Here is a 20,972-nt window from a genome sequence, read left to right as displayed (position 1 = left end):
AGCAGTTGGTTAGAACAATTGGCAGAATGCTGGCCCCTGCAACTAGACACAGTTCTGTGTGGAGATCCCCCCACCTGGGCAACCTGCAAAATAAAGATAACACAAGCCCAGTCCATATATAGTTCTATAAGTCTTATTTCCTTCTATAATGTTTCTACCCCTCCAATGTACCTGGTAGAGCAGAGTTCTTCGAAAAGGCGTCGATGGATCCTTCTTGAGTGACTCCCTTTAAAGCAGGAGCCACAGATCGTCGAGATGCGTCGAAGAAGGTGAACTTGTCATCGACGGCGTCGATGAAAAGTTTGAGGGTCTCGAGACCACGCGTCACTCCAGGCGGTGCTCGTTGGCGACGTCCTGCGAGGATGAAGTGTGCGGGGCATCTCGCCGTTGGATAGTTCAGGACCGCAAGGAGTTTCTGAAGAACTGTGGGCCAACCAGGGCATCGAGTCATCGAAGTCTTTGTGGTCTTTGGGTGGCAGGAAACCCACCGGTGGATTCTACTCGGCGCGTCAGCATCCTCGACTTTCTCGGTGGGATAAAGCGGTCGACGGTGTGGACAAGGGAGTTCTTCGATTCAACAGTCTTAGGCACAGGAGTGGGCGGCTCCAGTCGTCGGCAGCACAGCGTCAAGTGATCCCCTCTTCAGGGCAACACGGCTTCGCCGGGCCTCCAGCGGTTACGGCGATACTCCGATTCCTGGTCGATGGCAATGGACTTCGACGGCGTCGATGTCTGGGTGCTTCACTTCGTTCTCCTCGGCGGTCCCGTCTCCGGTCAGCAGCCTTTCGAGGGTCTGTCTTCCAGGGAGCTTCGACGAAGGTTAGCGGTGCTCGATGGTACCTCGGAGGACAGGAAGAGGGCGCCTAGCCAGGTCCTCTCTCGGATCAGTCCTCGACAAACTCGGCAGCTTTCGGATCAGGTTGAAGCAAATGCAGCAGCAGTTCTTCTTCCAGTTGGGCGTCGAGGATCAGCAGTTCCAGTTACTCTTCAAGTATAGACACAGCTTCTGAACAATTTTCAGTGGTGAGAGGTCCCCAGATATACTATTCTGCCTCTCATCCATGCTGCTGGGCCACACTCAGCAACCAATCATACAGAAAGGCATTCATGCAGTCAGTCAGCCAATCAGGCATACAGTGCATTCAGGCCATACTCCTCCCTCTGAGACACTCACAACAAGGAATGTGTATTGGGACAAGTACCCAGCCATTCAACACTACACACTGCATTCATACCAGTTTCGGGCAGGGCTGTCTCAGTCTTTGTTTCTCATACCAGATACCAGACAGCCACAACAAGAAGTGCATATTGGTCACACACTTCATTCACCCAGGTCCCACCCACAGGGTGTACCCACAACATACAGTCACTGGGAAGGATCCAGCCAGTCTGGCCTGGACTTCACAACAACACCATATCTGGAGAAAAAGAAGGTTTCCTCCTGGATATCTTGCTTCCGTAGTTCAAAGAATGGTTCTAACACGTTGGTTATTGCAATACAATGTTGCTTTTATTTGTGCTAGTGCTGGGTAACTTAAGCATTGAGTAGGTATATATTGGGTACATTGTGGGTCAAATTGTGTCTCTTGTTTGTCAGCCATATATGGAACTTCCACCCAACAGCCAGTCAGGGGGAAGGGACAGAGTCAGGGCTTCCCAGGACTCTGGGAAAACAAGGTAACAGGCAATAGAAAGCAAGAGGCCACAGGGGCCATCTTGTTTCCTATCAGGAATCAACTGATTCCAATGGCAGGGCCTGGGTATACCAAAATGGAGGATACTCAGAGCACCTGTCAAATTCAGCATGGAGCTGCCACCAGCCCATACCCTGCTCTGTGGGCCACACACATGTGCCAAAAAACATACAATAGGGGCACAGGGTTGCACGCCCACCCATAGGTGCCATAAGGGTATCCCATGGGTCTGTACACCAAACCAAAAACAGGAAGAGCTGCACTGTCAGGAGTCCCACATGGCCTCCTGGGCAGACAACAATACAGAACATAAGTCAAAAATGACTACAGGACAAAGACAGGGATGGCCTGTCCCTCCAATGCATTTCCAGCATCACACTCTGTCTATAGAACAGTTGCAGAGTACCAGTGCTTTTTGCTGGTACTTCAAATAAGCACAAGCCAGGCAAATTAAGATCTTTTCTGGAATATTATCAACTATACTTCAGTAATTTGAACTATTTGTTAATACAATCTATATTTTTTCATGTGATAAATTTAAATAATGGCACTTGAATCTGATTTCTACCAAATGATCAAATCAAGAAACTAATCCAACTAATTTATGCCACTGACGAATGTCCAGCATCAATGAGCCTCTGGGAGAGAAGCCCTTACAGATCAGTCTAATGGATGCTTTACTTGAAACACCAAACGAGATAAAGTCATTTGTAAATTCCAAAATGAAACCGACAATGTAGGTTTAAATCACATACATACAACGAATCTGAAACATTTGTAAATACCAAAATGAAGCAGAAGAACTGAAAATAAGGTTATTGAGTTTTGTATAATAGAATGTCGTGTCTACAGACTTTTTATGATATTGTGAAAATTGCTGTTCGTAAACTCTTGCTTTTATCTATGTTTCTAATTCATTTGTAAACATGTTTTTGATTATACATGTGAAAGTATCTTTGTTAATGAGATAATACATCTTTAATTTGTTCTTTCAGTGTTTACGGACTCATTTATATGATATCTACGACGAGGTCCATTTGTTTTGCTGATGGTGGCAGAGGTGATTGAGGTTCAGAGATCCAAAAGGGATTAGCGTATGAAATGCAAGAATGATCAAGTTAGTGAACTTTTCTAACAAAGAATATTTGGCTCACGTATCATTAAGAACAAAATATTGCCAGACAAGACTGACAGATAACTTTTAGGTTGACTAGCTTCAAAATTGAAAAGATTGGTGGAACTAGGATGAGGTGATCTTGTCCCCGGTCTACCATGAAGAAGGAATTCTGTGTATTCCCTATGTCACCCATCCCCGCTCTCTACTTTTCCTTCTCACCACCTTGCTCCTTTCTCTTTGTTGTAGGGAAGGAATGACTTAACGCCCTAGTTGGCACTTTATGATGATCCTCTGACATGTATCCCTAGCTTTATTCCTTCCTTTCATCTCTCCTCGACCGAAGACAGAGTTTTCTGTCCTATATCTACTGCACCAATCACCCTTCCCCCCTCCCTGCTCCCTTAAGTGATATTTGGGATTACTATTGTGCACGTTAAGACAAGACATAAAATAAAGCAATACAGAATAGAACATAACATATTGAAAAGGAGATGACATTCTGATCCAAACAAATGGTTAACAGCATAGTTAGGCACATAGCTACAGTGGGTTTGTAAACATGGTGCAGACACATCACGGCCATAATAAAAAAGCACTCCAAACACTGTCACGTCAAAAGGGCTTCCTCCTAAAACTGTATAAAGCATTTCGGCAGGTATTTTAAGCAGCACAAACTAAATGTAATTATAAAAGTTTTGTTTTTTATAAAGTCACCAATATATATATATATGCTAGAATGTCATTATTTCTCTTTCTTCTTACCAGCTGTTGGTCTTTGGGGCCCCATCCGGCAAACTGAAGTGGTACATTGTTAACCTCAGGTGGATTTAAATTGCGATGTTGCCTGCCAAGAGAAAAGTGGATATTTCAGCATTTTGAATGTTCTCTTTCATTGACTTGGTGGAGACATTTCATTTCATCACATTCTCCAAAGTGTGAGCTCTACGCTCAGAAGACAATTCTCAGTGGCGGATCTGGAGGACACAATGAGAGAAGCAAGCAAACCTTTACTCAGTTCCGCTCTTAGCGTAATATGGTCTCCATTAGAAACTATGTGCATTGCACTCCAATAACATTTTTGGTTACTCCTGTGATGAATCGTGGGATGCAGTTGCTTCTTCCCAGAGGGGAACCTTTCCCTGTGAGGCTAGGGAGGTGAGCCTGCTACGCAATATCCTCCCTAGGCGTGGAGGCAAGCGGGTCCTCACCAGGAGAGTCTCCCCTTTGGGGACAAGGACTCCTGGTCTGTGGATGAACTCCCTAACTACCCCACATATAGGCCATACCTGATCACACCTACCAGAAGAAAACATGAAGAACAAGCTGATGTTTGTTATTGTTATGTGGAACACTTGAATAAACCTAAAAAGAAAGAGGTAGGTGGTACTCAGATGAAGAAAACCATTAGAGGAATACAGAATACAAGCATGACAGAGAAAAAAGTATTTTTCACTCAGCCGCGGATGTCCCACATCGGCATCATAAGTCAAACAGGAGGAGACCTGACAGAGAGAGAAGTCCAGGAGATCTGAATCAGCTGTGAGGACGGAGCTGAAGGAAACCACAAAGCATGGCAGAGGCACGGACCGGGAGGGGCCTGAGAGGGCAAGGCCCAACCAAAATCTCTAAATGCCCACTCAGTAGCGCAGTCTGGGAATTTACAGATGTTAATATCAGTGCGGTGGGCCCAACTACATTAGCCTCAGACCCCATTTGTTAAGACAATCCTGGCTGCTCCTCTGAAGCATGGCTGCAGAGGTTGCAAGGAAGCTGGAGTGCCAGGCCAGAAAATGTACCTTCAGGAAACCTGAAATGCAAGAAGCCGAAGGAAGGTTTCACTGTCCATGGAATGAGTGAGAAGTGGTAGCATGACCGGAGAGTGGTGGACTGGGGCACTGGGGAGCTCCTAAAAAATGCTGAGACCACATATCTAAACGCACCACAGAATGTGCTGAGCGAGGAGGAAACGAAGAATAGAAGAGCCAACCTGACAAGCCTAGAAGAAGGTCCGATGCAGACGGCAAACCTGGTGACGTGATTCCTGAAACAAGAAGGTAACGGGGAAGTGGGAGACCTGGGGAGGGAACCAATAATAACAAATGGAACCCTCTTACTTGTCCCTGTAAGGACACAGTGTTTGGGAAGAGTGTAAATCATTACTGGATACTCATACTCGTCCCAGTAACAATGAAGTGTTTGAAAAGTGTGTCAGTCATTACTGGAACACTCATACTCGTCCCAGTAAGAGTTAAGTGTTTGAAAAGTGTGGCAGTCATTACTGGAACACTCATACTCGTCCCAGTAAGAATGAAGTGTTTGAAAAGTGTGGCAGTCATTACTGGAACACTCATACTTGTCCCGGTAATGACACAGTGTTAGAAAACTGGAAACCAATAGCTCATGGAAAGTTAGGAAGCATCACTTTTCTTTTAATAAAGATTATCTACAAATGAAAGATCAGACTCTTTGTCCTCCTTCCGATGCGCCACACTCCCTTATAATCAAGTCCTGGTTTGCACATAATCCCTCTCAGACTACCTTTTCAAAATATTTCTGTGTTCCCAGCAACCAGGTTGTTTAATCTCTACTCAGAAAACCTAGAGCTGGTTTACCATTTTCTTCCAACAGATCGAGCAACACAATCACCACAAAATGGACGTTCATACTGGTAATATTTGCTGAAAGGCCAATGAGTGAATGTGCAACTAACCCCTGAATTGACTGATTAAGATCACAGTAGGAGCAAGCATGTCATGAGCACTAAATTAACACCATACATTCTCTCAAATGCCTAGAGGAGATGTAGTTTAAAATAAGCGATACTCGAAAATGCTTGTTGACCTACCCCATACTGTACATTTCCCCAAGCTATTGCTTAATTGGGACCAGAAACACCCATTATTTTCACCCAAAACGAGCCCCAAATGTTTACTTCTTTGCCCGAAACGATTGCAGAATTTCCCACATTTGTCATTCCCTGCCTTTGAAAAATGTTTTCCATTCAGTTATTCTTTCAAAATAGCACTAAATAGTTCCCAGTAGTGGTGTCTAGTTGTGATTTCTCCTGCCTGTGTCCATATTTTGTGAAATAGAGTCTTGTCACACTCCTGGGATGCTTGTCCAGTGTCGACTTTGGTCTGATTCTGGCATGGGCGCGTTAACTTCTGTGGGATGACCCAACCCTGTCTCTTCTGGTTGCTTTGCCATTGCAGTAGATGAGGATAGCCAGGAAAAAGGGGTAACAAATTAAGTGTTTACTAAATCAGCCTTTACATTGTATTGAGTGAAATCATTCAATTTGGAAATACACTTACTGCAAGTGCAAAAGAACAAAGGCAACACTCGCCACCTGTTGTATTTCACCTATGGCAATTCCTCTCTGAAACTCTGATAGCAGGTTAAGGTATGCCCCTTTTGCAGCTTACATCAACAAAAGTGAGTGGGGTTCTCTGCTCTCTCGCTACTTCATTTTATCTGCTCATGACTGCATATGGTTTGTGGATCAGCTCAGTATTGTGAGGGCTGCAGTCCCAAAGTCACCTGCTGTCTGTATGTCATGTTGAAGGTTCTCTGTCTTACTTTCTTCATGGGCATTGGGGAAAATGTTGGATTATAAAGTGCAGAAGTGGGGCAGAGGATACACGGAAATCCTGCTCCAGCCACCATCTGTGGAGACTTTGGGTAGCAGCCAGGCAGGCCCAGTCCTCTGGAGCTCTGTCCCCTCACACACATGGATGGGGAGTTGCTCCAATTTACTACAAAACCAAATAGCAGTCTTCCTGGAAAAAGAATAGGAAATTGCCTAGATACAATCATTCTGGGACCCCGCCTGGAGCAATGGATGATCATTTGTTTTTCATATAGTGATGTGATCTAAAGTGCTTTACATAGGACATATTTACATTACTATTATTACCCAATCGAAATTGATACTCATTTAACGACGTCTGAAGGATGAAAGGCTGAGTAGTCCTTGCCGGGATTTGATCCTGTGACCTGCAGATCAACCACAGTAAGGAGCATTTAACCCACTGAGCAATCCCCTCTAAATCACATTACAAAGCACCTGCTCTGGTCTCAGCATAAAAGTAAAAACAAATTCACCAGTACAATTAGAAGTGACATTTTATCATTGCAGCCATTGCTCAAGGGCGCAGTGAGCACTGGCCTTTCACTCCTACGTAGGCACTACTGCGCTACTCAGTAGAAGACACCTTTATGCACTAGAATAAAACAGCTCTCAATTCAAGACCCTTTGTCACTAATAGTAACAATGGTGAGCTTACTACATATCCGTCACCTGACGTAGCACATTACTGGTGGTAGCATAAACCAGGCAAAGTACCTCGCATTTGAGGAACAAAAAAGGTTTCATGATATCCTAATCCAGATATCCTCTCTTAATCTGGAAGCAGCTTTCTTATTGTGCGGGTGTGCAATGACTGCATATCTGCCCATTTAATGACAGAACATTCCATCAATGAGTGGCGTGACCAATTACATTTTGGGATCCCTTTGAGGTAATACATTCTCTAAGACCTAGTGTATCCAGCAAGTACCCGTTCTTGATACCTGATAGGCTCCTTTGCCAAAGCTGTACCATCTGTGATGAGAAGCTATGTAACTTGTCAAATCACCTTGTCGCTGCTCCCGTCCCCCATCCCGCCCTCGAGGTGTTGTACTCTTGATCCGCACCACTGTGGCCTACTCCTTTGCAGTGGTCGAAGCAGGCGGGGGCGGTTGGGAGCAGTGCTCCTCTATTTTTTTTTAAATGTAGATTTACTGTTCCTATACTTTTATTTTTACTAGAACCCGTTCCGGAATGGTTTCATTTTAAAATAAAAGTGTGTGAAGCAACTGAAACTTGCACTTCAGTGCACCGCACAGAACATTCCCTTAAACAGCAGGTGCATTTGTTTGGGGATTTGTATTGTGGGTGGGATGGGGCGTGGCGATGGGGTTTGTGGGGAGCGGGGCAGGCCAGCTGGGAACATAATTCCATTACTTCTTTTCATACACTGTGACCGCTGCTCCTTTGAGTGACTTGTCTTCAAATGGGTTCAACAAAACACTTGCCCCACTCTCATTACTATTTATTGGCCCAAGGGAGCAACTGTGTTCACACTGTGCTTCAGTAGGAGCTCAAATAAATAAATGCATAGATTAAAAAGTAAGTAAGCAAATACATGCGTAAATAATAAATAAATAAATGTGTTGCATTGTAGTGAATTTAATTTGCCAGGGTTTTTATCTGGAAAGGGAGATGGGGCCCCCACCCTCGATTCTCCCAGCAGGTTTCCTCCCCAGACTCAATGCTTTGCATCATGGGGCCTGTGTAATCCTCCACTTGGGCTTTCCCCTACATCAACTGTGTGTTCATCTTTAACACTGAATTACAGCCCTTATGGTGTTAAGAACCCTAGTGCCACTATTGGTGTTTTGCCCCCCCCCTTGCAATGGGACACATTTGAATATTCATGAGCCAACATTACAACACTACTACAACACTACTACCCCTGGTGCTGTTGCATGCAGCCACCTAGAATGAACTTGCTGTTGAGCAGTGCGTGTAGAAACCACTCTCCCTCTACAGTAATCACCTAAACAATGTTTGATTGTATTTTCCTGTAAGTGAAATGTGTTTTTTCAATGCAAGCGTTGTCCGTTGTTACATTGTAGACACCTAAACAAGTGTATTTGTTCACCTGCTCTGACGATAATGTGGTGACGGTTTTACATGTAGTTTACCTAACACAGTGACACATGAAACAACAATGCGAGGCCACTAAACACAGAAAATGAAGTACAAGGAAATATCAAATACCCAGCACAACTCTGCTATGGACGGGATGTGTGATATACACCACTACGTATCTAGCATTGCACACAAGACGATGGATAGTGGTTTTAATGAACCATCTTTGAGGTCTCCAAATGTCAGCAGTGCAACAAATGTTTCCACCATTTACAAAAGTGTAGGAGCCGCTCTACTGAGAGCGAACATGGTTCAAATAACATGCCTACAGCCATGTTTTAGCTCTCTGCACCCTTTGCAGACGAGAAATGACCATTTTCATATCAGTCTGGTCCCACCCACAAGGGCCGTCCAGCACCAAAATGTAAGCAAATCTCCTCTGAACAGGAGTACCATCAGCAACCCCAGACACGTGTTTCGGCCTCATCAGGCCTCCTCAGTGAGGTGAAGCTGAGCCTCTCTAAGGCACAGTGAGTGAGCAAGGGTTCAACGTCTGGATTATCCTTAATAACAGAGGGTAAAACCTCAAGTTTTATAAAATGTGCAAAAGTTTGGGAGCGCCTCTACTGAGAACGAACATGGTTCAAATAACCTGTTCTATGGAATGTATTCCAGTCAGGAGGGCCTACAGCCACGTCTCAGCTCACTGCACCCTTCAAACAAGAGCCATTTGCAGTTTTTCAAATGATTACAGATTATTTGCAGAAAAATGGGCAAACTTCTTCTAATTTTAAATTGCGGTATTACAAACGAGCATACGGTTGTGCAGCTATCCACTGGTATGACGCACTTTTAAATGATCCTTTCATATGCGGCAGCGGATCCTTAGCTTCTTGGCAGCGTTCAGTCATAAAAAGGGAACATTGCAGAAATGCATCTTTTCATTGCCTAAAACGAGCTGTTGAAAGGCTGTGTGCTTTTGGCAGAGTGCTTTCAGCACTCGCCGTCTACTCCAAGCACCATGCTGCTTGATGGCTGTATACATTTCCATAAACAGCTTCCTCGATTCCGTAGACAAGACTGATACCGCAATCGCAAAACCAGTGAAAGTTTAGACTGTGAAAACACATGCATAACATGCTAAGACTAAGGTCGAGCACTCGGTGATACAGAAAATAATACAATTGCAGTTTAGTGTAAGAAAATAACATTCTATATTTCATACAAGGTCTTCATTACGTGGTGGATTAAACATGTGCTCCTACCAATGCGAAAGGTGCCAAATCACACACAAAAGCAAAGCACAAAATAGGAAGTTCCCTTTCTTGCCTTTCTCCCTTTCTTTTGCCTTCGCATCAGGGTCACCATAATGAAGTGGACTGTATTTCGACCTCTCTACACGGTCGCCTGCAACCTAGCTATCCCCGGAAAAACACACGGCATTTGTACTGTGATGCACTACATTACAGCTACTAATTTGGGGATCCAGAGTAAAACTGCATAGCATTAGCTTGACATTGCGCGCAAAATTGTGTTTCACATCTAGGTGCATACCTCTACTCTGTGCCCATCGTATCGCAGATGCATCTCACTCCGAGGTGCTCCTAATTGAGGGCCCGATTCATGGAATAAACTGCGCAGGAAAAAGGGGACTTGCACGTGAAATGGCACGCAAATCCCTGTTCGTGGTACTTGCGTGGAGTTCGAGCAGGCTCGGCACGCCTGTGCGAGCCGTCAAGGGCCTCGTGCGAGACTCCACGCAGGTCGTGGGCGAGGCCTTTGCAGAGGGCAGATTCTTGGGTGGAACACGGAAAATGGGGAAGAACTTTTTCAAAAGTGGGCGTGCCCAGGGACAGCCTGCAGTTAGTCCCTTGCACGCCAACAACAGCACATGTAAAAGCGAATTCATGGCTTGCAAAGAACCCACACACAGCCCTCGAACTCTACGCCAGCCGGAAGCAGGCGTAAGTACTCACCCGGTGGATCGCAAATATGGAGGTGCGCTTGCATGTCGGATTATGGGGTGTGTGCGAGCAGATCGGCTCAGATTGTACTTTGGGGGTGCATACACAGCGTTGTGGGGTGCAGGAATGGTTTACGGGGTTCGCATGCAGGTTTTCACAAGTTATGATAAATGCTGCGCATGTTGTTGGGGTGCCAGTGACAGGAGTCCCCGAGGTGCAGGCCTGCTTGCGAGGGAATCAAGGCACTGATTTCAGGGAGCGTGTATTTGCAGCTGGAGTGCGTGCAAATGTGGCAGTTTCCGTCTGTGTTGTCTCTGCTTATTGGGGGCGTTCTGGCTGCAACTTTCACATAGGGGTATAATACGAATAGAATTCCATGAATATGCATTGCGGGCAGATTTTTTTCTGCGCGCCGGCTCACGCATGTTTGTTACCAGTGCACAGGACTTGCAGAAAAAATGTGTGCGATTCCATGAATCGGGCCCTTAGTGCTTTAAATTGTTGTATCACAATTGCATCCTGGTTTACCGCATGTTAAATCCATTCCACACTCCAGGGACAGCCAACACACATGCACCACACACACTCACATGCTACACATGACTAGGTTCAACTTGCACACATGCATCACACACAAGAACTGCAAAAGAAACACAACCACACAGACCTCCATTCTCCACTCACACTTACGCATGCTGGCCCGAACACACACAGACCAGCAAACTTGCTTTCACCATGCGTTGTCCAGACATACTGTCACACATCTAGGCATTTATTAGGACCTTATTGCAGTATTCTTTATTAAGTGCTGTGATTTTCACACATGGATATCCCAGAAATGGCTTCATCGCTGTGTGTTGTGTCCTGCTGTGGTTTTCTCTTTTAGGTATCCTGAAAAAACAGACCAACAACTTCATACTCAACCACCGTCACTAACGACATGCTGACCAACCACGCCAAACCAAACGGCTAGAGAAAAGCTCCAGACACTGTATCTCCCAAATCAACATGCAACCTCACCAACCACCCTGACAAGAGAAGCACTGGGGGCCGCCTATCGGGAAACAAGACGCCTCTGGTGCACACACCAAAATCTACCTAGAAAGCACAATCACACACAGGCCAGTTGCTCCAGCCAGCAAGGCGTAAAGGATTGTACCTTTGTTTTAGGCAGGCCGTTTACTCATTGACTAGAGAAAAATGGGTCTGACCTTCAGAATGACCAACAATCACACACATATTCTACAAGGAAACTATTTATTTCTGCATTTTCTGGTACACATTCATCGTGGATAGCTTGGAATTCATCTTTGATGTTACTATTCGGTGTCTCGACGATTCCCGTTCTGTGCAGAGAATGCTGCCGGGAAAAGCAACCGCAGGGTCATGCAGAGCCCTGTACATCCGCTATATGAAAAACGGGAATAAACAGAGCTGTGGTTTCAGTCTAAGGTTTCCATGGCATTGTCTGCGTGCATGGAAACTCGGGCAAGGGTAAGCTTGCAATGTTGTTAACAAGCAGGGCAAATACAATAGGGTGTGATGCCGCATTCTCTACTCATATTTCCCCCTCCCCTTCTCAGCTTTGACAAAAAAAGAGATTCTCAAGGTCACCTGCCCTGGCATTTAAAGACATGAGCGATGATGTGGACATATATTCCACACGTTCGGTCGTCGAATATCTCTATATGTTTTTATTTCCAAAACATTTGGAATAACGTGTACATATAATAGACTAGAACATCTGCGTTGGCATTACATTTTGTGAAGCTCCATATTGTATTCCTTTGTACACACGAAAAAAGTACCCAGTTAAAATAACTGACGCGCGCATTCGTGCTCCGCTTGTTCGGCTGAAAAACAAAAATCCACTAGGTGGCAGCCAAGTGCAATTTGTAATTTCAATCAGCAGTCGGCTGGTGTTATTAAATACATCCTGTTGATGCCAACCTTCTGTTGACCTGATCTTGTAATACAGAGGCTGGCTATATTTAGACAGGATGTCAAGTGATTTTCTAATTCAGGGCACCACAGACGAAACAGATCACAAAACACAACGCTAAAGCAGCTGCCAAATACAGTAACAAAAAAGCCCCCATTAGCCTTAATATGTGTGCGTCGTCATGATATCTTTACACACATTTCTATGCGCCTGCTTAACTGAAGAGATTATGGGCCTGATTTGCAACGCGTTTGTCAATTGGGGTTTTCCATTGAAGGACGCGTTCGTAAAACAGGCCCATTGAGTGCAAACATTGGCCATAGTTGCAAAGGAAAAACAACCAAACTAAATCCATTTGGCAAAGGGGCTGAGCAGATTTTCAGGGTAATTCATGGAATAAATGTGCGCCAAAAAGGCGAGTGCAAGTGTGAAAATCGCAGCGCACGCGTGCCAAAGCTGCGCACGCAGCCGTTCATCGATTCATGAAATGTGCTGCTCTAGTAAAACCTGGTATGTGCGCCAAATCCGTGGGTGGTGCACACGTCATTAAACGGCGTGTGCTACGCGCACAGGGAAAGCGCACATCGTGTAGCGCACACAAGAAAAGTGGGCGGAACATGGGGCGTAACACACGGAATGGGGAACAAAATGTGAAAATGTGGGTGTTACGGGGGCAGTACAGGAGGTAAATGCTCGCAACGCGTGCTAACAACACGTATTCATGGAATCGAACAGGGGAAAGGCGTGCGCCAAAAAAGACGCGCTAATCCGGAAACACGTACGCCAGCAGGAAGCAGGCGTAAGCGGCCCCGCACAGCATAAAAGTGCACGCTAACAACAAACAAGCTCAGACGCTACGATGAATATACCGTTCCTCGCAGCAGTGATCGTGGGACACCTCAGGAGGAGGAGGATAGCCAGGTCCCGCATTTTTTTCTACCCAGTACCAACCTTTTTGGGATTCCTGATGACCAGGTGTATGGGAGGTACAGGTTTCCACCACACATAATCCTAGACCTGGTGAAAAAGTGGGAGGATGACATCACATCACCCACCCTGTGCTCGCAAGCACTGAGCCCCTTGGAAAAGGTGCTCAAGGTACTGCACTTCTTGGCTACTGGTTCATTTCAGTGGACAAATGCCATAGTCGGGTGTGTGTCACAGGCCACGCAGTCATGCTGCCTACACCAGGTGTTGGCCATCATGACTGCATGCCCCTCAGTCCGCAGGCACATATACATGCCCAAAACACCTGCAGAAAGGCAGGCTGTTGTCCAGCAATTTTACGGGGTGGCACACTTCCGCAAAGTCCTAGGTGCCATTGATTGCACCCTTGTGGCTCTACGTCCACCCAGGGCCACTGAGCATATCTATCAGAACCGCAAGCACTGGCATTCCATCAACGTGCAGGTTGTATGTGATGTCAAGGTAATCATCACCTCAGTATATGCCAACTATCCAGGGTCCAGCCATGATAGTTTCATATTCAGAATGTCACCCATAAACCAGGACCTAGAAGCTGGCCAGCATGGCGACACATGGCTAATTGGTGAGTATAAATGCCTCTGCACATGCATGCATGTCAGAAACTGAGTAATGGGAAAACCCCACTAATGACAACCATTATCACCTCCCCCGGGGACAGTGCCTATCCTCTGAGCACCTATATGATGACGCCAATTTGGCGTCCACCATACCACCCGAGGTAAGATACAACACAGCCCATATTGCAACCCAGGGAATAGTGGAGCGCACATTCGGGGTGCTCAAGTCACGCTTTCGCTCCCTTGACCGCTCTGGTGGGCAGCTGCTATATGCTCCCCCAGTAGTGTGCAGGATCATAGTGGCAGCATGTGTCCTGCACAACGTTGCAACCCGGCGGGGCGTGCCGGTGGGCATGGTGGTGCCCCCACATCCCCAACCACATGCACGGCCGTTGCACATGGGAGGTGAAAGGGCACGTGGTGAAGTAGCCCGGACCCAGCTTGTGACAAATTACTTCACCTAAAATCCCACCCCTGCGGAGTGCACACAGGCCTGGCACATACCAGCTCACAATCAATGAAGATGACAAAAGGGACAGTCAACTGTCACAACCATACCAGCCTGTGATTGTTCACCTGGAAGTGCTACATTGTGTGCATCCCTAGCTACTTAAAGACACCCAATGCTGTGTCAGAAAAAGGCACACATTCATGCAGCATGAATGACTACCCACTTGCAAAATACCACATCAAAATAGTGGCATGTCACCCAACACCTCCCCAACACACCATGGCATGGCATGCAATGTGAAAGCAACCAAATGAATTCACAACACATGACACAAGTGTCACAAAGTGCACTGTCCTAAATGGAAACAGGCCACAGACAATTTGCTCTCAATAATGAATAAAAAAACAACGCACATGAACAAATACTTACCAGCAAGAGAAAACATCAGTACATGTTCAAACAGTGGCAATATATGAGAGTTAAAAATCAAAGTAGTTCAAGTGTCACAACCTCACTAAGACAGCACATTGACCTCTTCCAACTGTAGAGTGTTGGTGGTAGGCAAATGTTTGTTTACTGCATACAACATGAACTGCATCTGCAAAGTAGACAGGCTTGTTAAGACATGAAGAAGGTACATGTATATAAGGAAAAAGTCATGGATGTAGAACCATACATAAATCCACCATGCAGTGGAGATTTCTACAATAGGGATGTATACACAGTTTTGACTACAGACTGTCCACACAAATTATGGGAGCCCAATGTCACTGTGTAAGTTACTGTCACTTGGTCACACCCTTTGCAAGCCCATGGAAAGGGGAAGCAGGAGGAGTGTGTGTGTCAGGAACCCAAGCATCTAACCCAAAGACAGGACAAGCCTACATGTGCCCAGCTGGAATACACAGTGGATGCCTACAGGAGACACACAAAGCAAACACACCGTTTAAAAAAAAAGAAAACAAAAATCAAAAATGGCCATGTGTGGACCGGGGGGGGCACCCAGGAGGGACAAGGTACAGGGTGCACCCCAACACCCACATGCGTGGATGTTGAGAAAAAAAAGACCTTCTGTAACCACCCCTGCTGGAACAGAAGACTCCCGACTGGTATACCATCGCTAAACAGCCCAGCCCCAGGACCCAGTTGCCCACCCACACCTGCTTCTGGGGTTGCCATGTCGGACACAACACCATCTGGCACCATTGGCAACCCCCAGCCAGAGAGGCTGAGGGCTACCAGCTTCAGAGCCAGTGAAGTTGGTATCCTGGTGGAGCAAGTCCTGGGGCAGTATGATGCCCTCTTTGGAAGTTTGCGCGCCGACAATGAAGGACGGAAGAGGATCTGGATGGACATCATGACTGCCATCAACGTGGAGGGGGTGGCAGTCAGTGACATTCAACACATCCGGAAGCGCTGGGAGGACCTCAGGTCCAGGACCCTCAACAAGGCCCGGCGCCTCTTGAAGGCAGCGGATGCCAAGGGGTGCCGGGTCCGCCTATCCAACAACCAGATGAGGGTCCTGGAACGTATGCACCCAGCGCTCCACCTTCAGGTCCTTAGGAGGCAGACCCATCTGGAGTCGAGCGGTAAGTGAACATGCGTACTGATTGGATGCTGTGCATGTTGAGGTGTGGCAGGAGTGTGCAGGTTGTACATATGTCTGTGTAGGGCCATGTATGCATGTGTATGTACAGGGAAATGAGCCTGCCGCATGTGAGTCCTCTCATGTGTGAGACACATCAATGGTGTTGTGTTGGTAAGCATGCTGCCCAAATGCAGGTGTGGGTGCACACATTTTTACATTTCTGTGTATTTACAGTGGCATGGTTGTGGTGTCACACATGGATGGTGGTTCCACTTGCATGTATCTGCACTACGTACATGTGCATATGTGTGTATTTGACAAGTGTGCAACTGTGACACACCATGGATGCATGTGACACTGACATGTAGGAGGCTGATTGCCAGATGTGACATGGATGGCAATGTTATCACTGCGACAGGTGGTGGAGATGTACAGATGCACGTATGTCTGGTGGCGTGTCGGCATCTGTTCTGCACTGCCCGTGTTGCATGTGACGTGAGGCTCACCTTTGGCTGCTCATGCTGTTGTTTGTGTATGGATGGTGCTGCCTGGTGCAACATTCCTGTTGATTTGCTCATGTGTGTGAGTTCAAATGACCTGTGTGTTGGGAAGTGTGATGCCATGTCTGAAGTTTGACACTGCCACTAATGTACAACTGTCATGTGTTTATCAGACCATTGTACAGTGCCCTGATGCCTGTGTTCTATCTCTCCCTGTCTGCAGCGTCAACTGATGAAGAGGGCGGAGACGGTGCTGTGGAGCAAAGCGGCAGGGATCCCACCACCAGCCGGAGACGCAAGGCCCGGCTCCCCTCCCAGGTTGTCATCTCGTTGGGGAGTGAGGAGTTTGGTGCCGCATCCGTGGGCGCAGCTGCCGAGGGTAGGTCCAAGAGGCGGAGGTTGGAAGTGGACTCCTCGGCAGCAGAAGGGGCAGCTGAGACCCCATAGGGTTCGATGGAGGAAGATGGCACGGAGTCATCCAGGTTGGTGGGGGGTTTGGTTGAGGAGGCGGCCGTGGAAGGGACAGACATGGGGTATGGAGGGGGGATTCCGCTGGTGCTAATGGTGCAGTCCAGGGGCAGGGACAGGAGGCAGCATGGGCCGCCGCGGAGGTGCGTGTGTGTAATCCTGTCCCCGATCTTGTGACTGCATCATCCTGCACCAGCAAGGATGCCTACGTCCAGACCCATTCTCAGGGAGGGCAGGAGCGTACAATAACTGGCCTTCCTCTCCCTGTGGATGTGGCAATCCAGGACCGTGTTGAGCCTGTCCTGGCTGGGGTGGCGTTGCCTCAACGGGGCATGCGAGATGACCTGGAGTCTTTTCGTGAAGACACTGCATGTCATCTCGGATGCCTCTTTGACCACGTCGACCTACTGGGATGGGTCGCCAGTGCTGGATTCCTCCACCTGCTGGACCTTCTTCTGACCCCCTCCTCACCTGAACCCCTTATGCGCCAGTCGTCCTCCGTGCCATCTTCCGGCCCATGTATCACCTGGGTACCCTGTGGAGCTGCCTCTGACCCAGCGGCCAGGTTGGTGCAGGACATATCCCTGTCACAGTCGGGAGTCGGAGGTCCAGCAGGGGTGGCCACACCAACAACTGCACCCCAGCAGGAGGAGGCCGTGCAGGCATCAAGAGCCAGGGCACAGGCACAGCAGCAGCAGGCTGAAGGTGGGAGCGATGATGGCTTGGGCCATCAATATCAGAGGGGCAAGCATCGGCCGGAGGGCAGGAGGACCCTGGATTGGGAATGTCTTCCATGTGGCAGTGGTTGGGCCAGCACATAGATGCAGAGCGGCGGCGGGCGGGAGAAGCACGGCTCACTATGGTCATGGTGGAGAACTCCATGCGCAGGGCGCTGAGGCAGGCTGAGTGCCTTGAGGCAATTCGCAGGGAGTTGGAGGTGGACATGGCGTTATCCCTGCGAAACCTCGGGCCATGGAACAGGCCCGCCTCCAGGACATAGAACAGGAGTTCGATGATGCCCTGTCCTGGGAAATCGACAAGTGAGCCGTAGGACTTGCCCGCCGCCATTGTATATAGTTAGTTAGTGTTAGGTTTCATTTATGTTTTTCTTTCATTTGGGGCGCTTGAACTATGCCCCACCTTTTTGTAGATAGTTCTTTATTAAGTAGTCTTTTTTGTAGGTTTAATTTCAATAGTTGGGCTCATGGACCCTGGATTTGTTATTTGTATATAGCTGAACAGTGGATTTTTCATCATTACTTTTTTTATTTGACCATGGAGCAATGGATTTTATTCATTTCTTTCCCTTTGGATTTGCTTTGTTGGACAGAGACTTTGGACAAATCTTCATTTGGATTTATTTGGATTCTGATTTCATATATTTTATTAATTTTGGGACATGCTGCATTTTATTTCTTATTTCCATTATTGTGTGTTTTCATTTAATTCCCTTCATTTTGTGTTCAATACATTTTTGTTTCGTACTTCAATTTGTGGTATTCTCTCATTGGTTTCATGCATGTCACAATGTGGGTTTTCACATTCACTGCCACCCATTGTGTCTGTGTGTGACGGACATGTGTTGATGTACATACTTGCCATTTGGGTTGTGTCATGTAATGGGCATTTCAATGTGGGGTGGATGGAATACTTGGTTGGGTCTTTGGACAGGGGTGGCATGCAGTGGGCTTTGGGTGGCCATAAAGCCCATGATTGTGGATCATGATGATGTTTGTTCGTTTGTTTGTTTGTTTATTATTTATAGCGCGCACCAAACCCGAGGGTAACCGGGCGCGTTGTTCAAGGATACTTTAAACTTTACAGGTTACGCATACTTACAAGTGGTGGTTATACATCGTAGAAATTACATAATGCAGGACAGTAGGGAGAATATACATTGTGCATAATATAAACATATAACATAATATGTACAGGAAATATGCAGTAGGAAGATAGAGAGTATATAATTATGTGCATAGTACGTCTGTAGGACAGAAGTTATGTTAGTGTAGGGCGGGACTATCGGTCATTTTCTTTGATCCAGTTGATACAGTTAGATCTGAAGAGAGCGTAGGATTGGGTAGATCTCAGGCCGGGCGGGAGGGAGTTCCAAAGCTGGGCAGCTTTGACCGGGAAGCTGTTTCCTCCGGCCGTACTTAGTTTAAATGGGGGTATCACTAACTGGTTGGAGTAGGCTTCTCTGGTGGGTCTAGTGGAGATTTTTCTGTTGAATTTAGCAGCTAGGTATTTGGGTGCTAGATGGTTGATACTTTTGAAAGTTAGAGAAGCTGTCTTGAGTTTGATTTTGTCCGCTGTGGAGAGCCAGTTGGATTGTCTTCTAGCCTCTGAAATATGCTCCCTTCTTGGAATTCCTAAGGCAGCTCTAAGAGCATTGTTCTGTAGTGTTTGAATCTTTTGCAACGTATGTTTATTGGCCCCTAAGTATAGTGCGTTGCAATAGTCCAATTTCGACAGCACTAATGCTCGAGCAAGGGTTAGGCAGTTGGCAGTGGATAGGTATGGTTTTGCGGCTCTAATCAGCTTGCAGGTATATGCGGTGCTGGATGCCATTGCGCTCACCTGTTTGGTTAGGGAGAGGTGGGAATCAAGGTAAAACCCTAATGTTTTTACCTCTTTTGCCACCTTGATAGTGTTGCCGTCTATGACGAAGGAGGAGTATTCTTCTTTTAATCTATTGATGTTTTGTTTGTTCCCCAGTATGATAAGTTCCGTTTTGTCATCATTCAGGCATAGCCCGTGGGTGGCCATCCATGCCTGAATGATGAGGTAGGTCTTGTTCACCAATGCCAAATCTTGTTCATAATCCCCTGAAAGTGGTATGAGAATCTGAGTGTCATCCGCATAGTTAGTGTAGGTAACACCCAGATCATCTAGATCATCGAACAAGGGCTTCGTGAAGATGTTGTACATAGTGGGGGAGACACAAGAACCTTGTGGGACTCCACATATGATGGATACAGGGTCAGCAGCAACAGAAGTAGAGAAGACTCTCATAGTTCTACCGGTTAGGAATGATTTGATCCATGCGATGGCATGTGTGGAGAAATGGGCAGCTGTTTCTAGGTGGGTGCAGAGCACATCATGATCCACTAGGTCGAAGGCTGCAGAATCTTTCCAGAGTCTCTCAGCTCATCAACCTGAGTTTTAAGATCAATGAGCGCGGTTTCAGTTCCGTGCTGGGGTCTGAAGCCTGATTGTCTTGTGCCTAAAAGGTGGTGCAGCTCCAGATGTTTTTGGATCTGCAGGTAGGCTACCCTGTCTAGGATTTTTAACAGGAAGGGTACCGTTGTGATAGGCCTGTAGTTAGTCGGGATGGATGGGTCCAGTGTTTGTTTTTTTAGGAGGGGGAGGACCCAGGATTGCTTGAGGTTATCTGGTATAGTGCCTGAAGCAAAGGAGGCATTAATAAGCTTAGAAATGAATGGGGAGAGGTCTCTGGCCGCGTCCTTTATTAGTTGGGCTGGGCATAGGTCGCCTCGGCAATTGGATGGCTTGAGTGAAAGTATTATCTTTTCAGTTTCGAGTATAGTTACTTTCGAGAAGTTAAATTTATGGTCTAGTTTAGTGCTGATTGGTGGTTTGCCTCTTGGGTTAGTTGAGGGTGGAATATTCTGTTTCTTTGTCTCAATTTTTGTTTGGAGTGTGGCAATTTTGTCATTTAGTGCTTTTTGGATGTTCGAGCACCATATTTTATTTTTGTCACAGTTATCTTGGACAGGAATAGGGTTTTCTAGTTCCTTTAGTATGAGGAATAGTTCTTTCGTTCCAGATTTGGCCTGCAGTATTCTGTTGTTGAAATTATCTCTTTTTGCTTTCTTTATTTCATTTTTGTAAATCTTGGAGGCATTGATGAGTGTAATTTTATTTGTCTCTGTTGGGGTTAGTCGCCAAGCAGATTCGCATTTACGTTTTTCAAGTCTTAGAGATTTGAGGTGAGGAGTAAACCAGGTGTTTAGGTGGGCTCTGGGCTTGCTCTTTCTCAGTTTCA

The 20,972-nt window shown here is 46.6% G+C and overlaps 1 protein-coding gene across 3 annotated transcripts in view; it reads right to left on the bottom strand.

The window, feature by feature from the left end:
- DPP6 (dipeptidyl peptidase like 6) overlaps positions 1-20,972 on the bottom strand; it is a 2,034,493-nt gene that overhangs the window by 893,754 nt on the left and 1,119,767 nt on the right. For all 3 annotated transcript variants that reach the window (XM_069647934.1, XM_069647936.1, XM_069647935.1), the window contains exon 7: positions 3,574-3,655. In XM_069647934.1, the coding sequence (XP_069504035.1) occupies positions 3,574-3,655 (82 nt within the window). The remainder of the gene's footprint in view (positions 1-3,573; positions 3,656-20,972) is intronic.

The sequence above is a fragment of the Ambystoma mexicanum genome, chromosome 2q, assembly GCF_040938575.1.
Source record: "Ambystoma mexicanum isolate Mex_15411 chromosome 2q, UKY_AmexF1_1, whole genome shotgun sequence".
NCBI lineage: Eukaryota > Metazoa > Chordata > Amphibia > Caudata > Ambystomatidae > Ambystoma > Ambystoma mexicanum.
The sequence above is the reverse complement of the archived record's forward strand: the minus strand, read 5'-3'. Positions and strand labels throughout refer to the sequence as shown.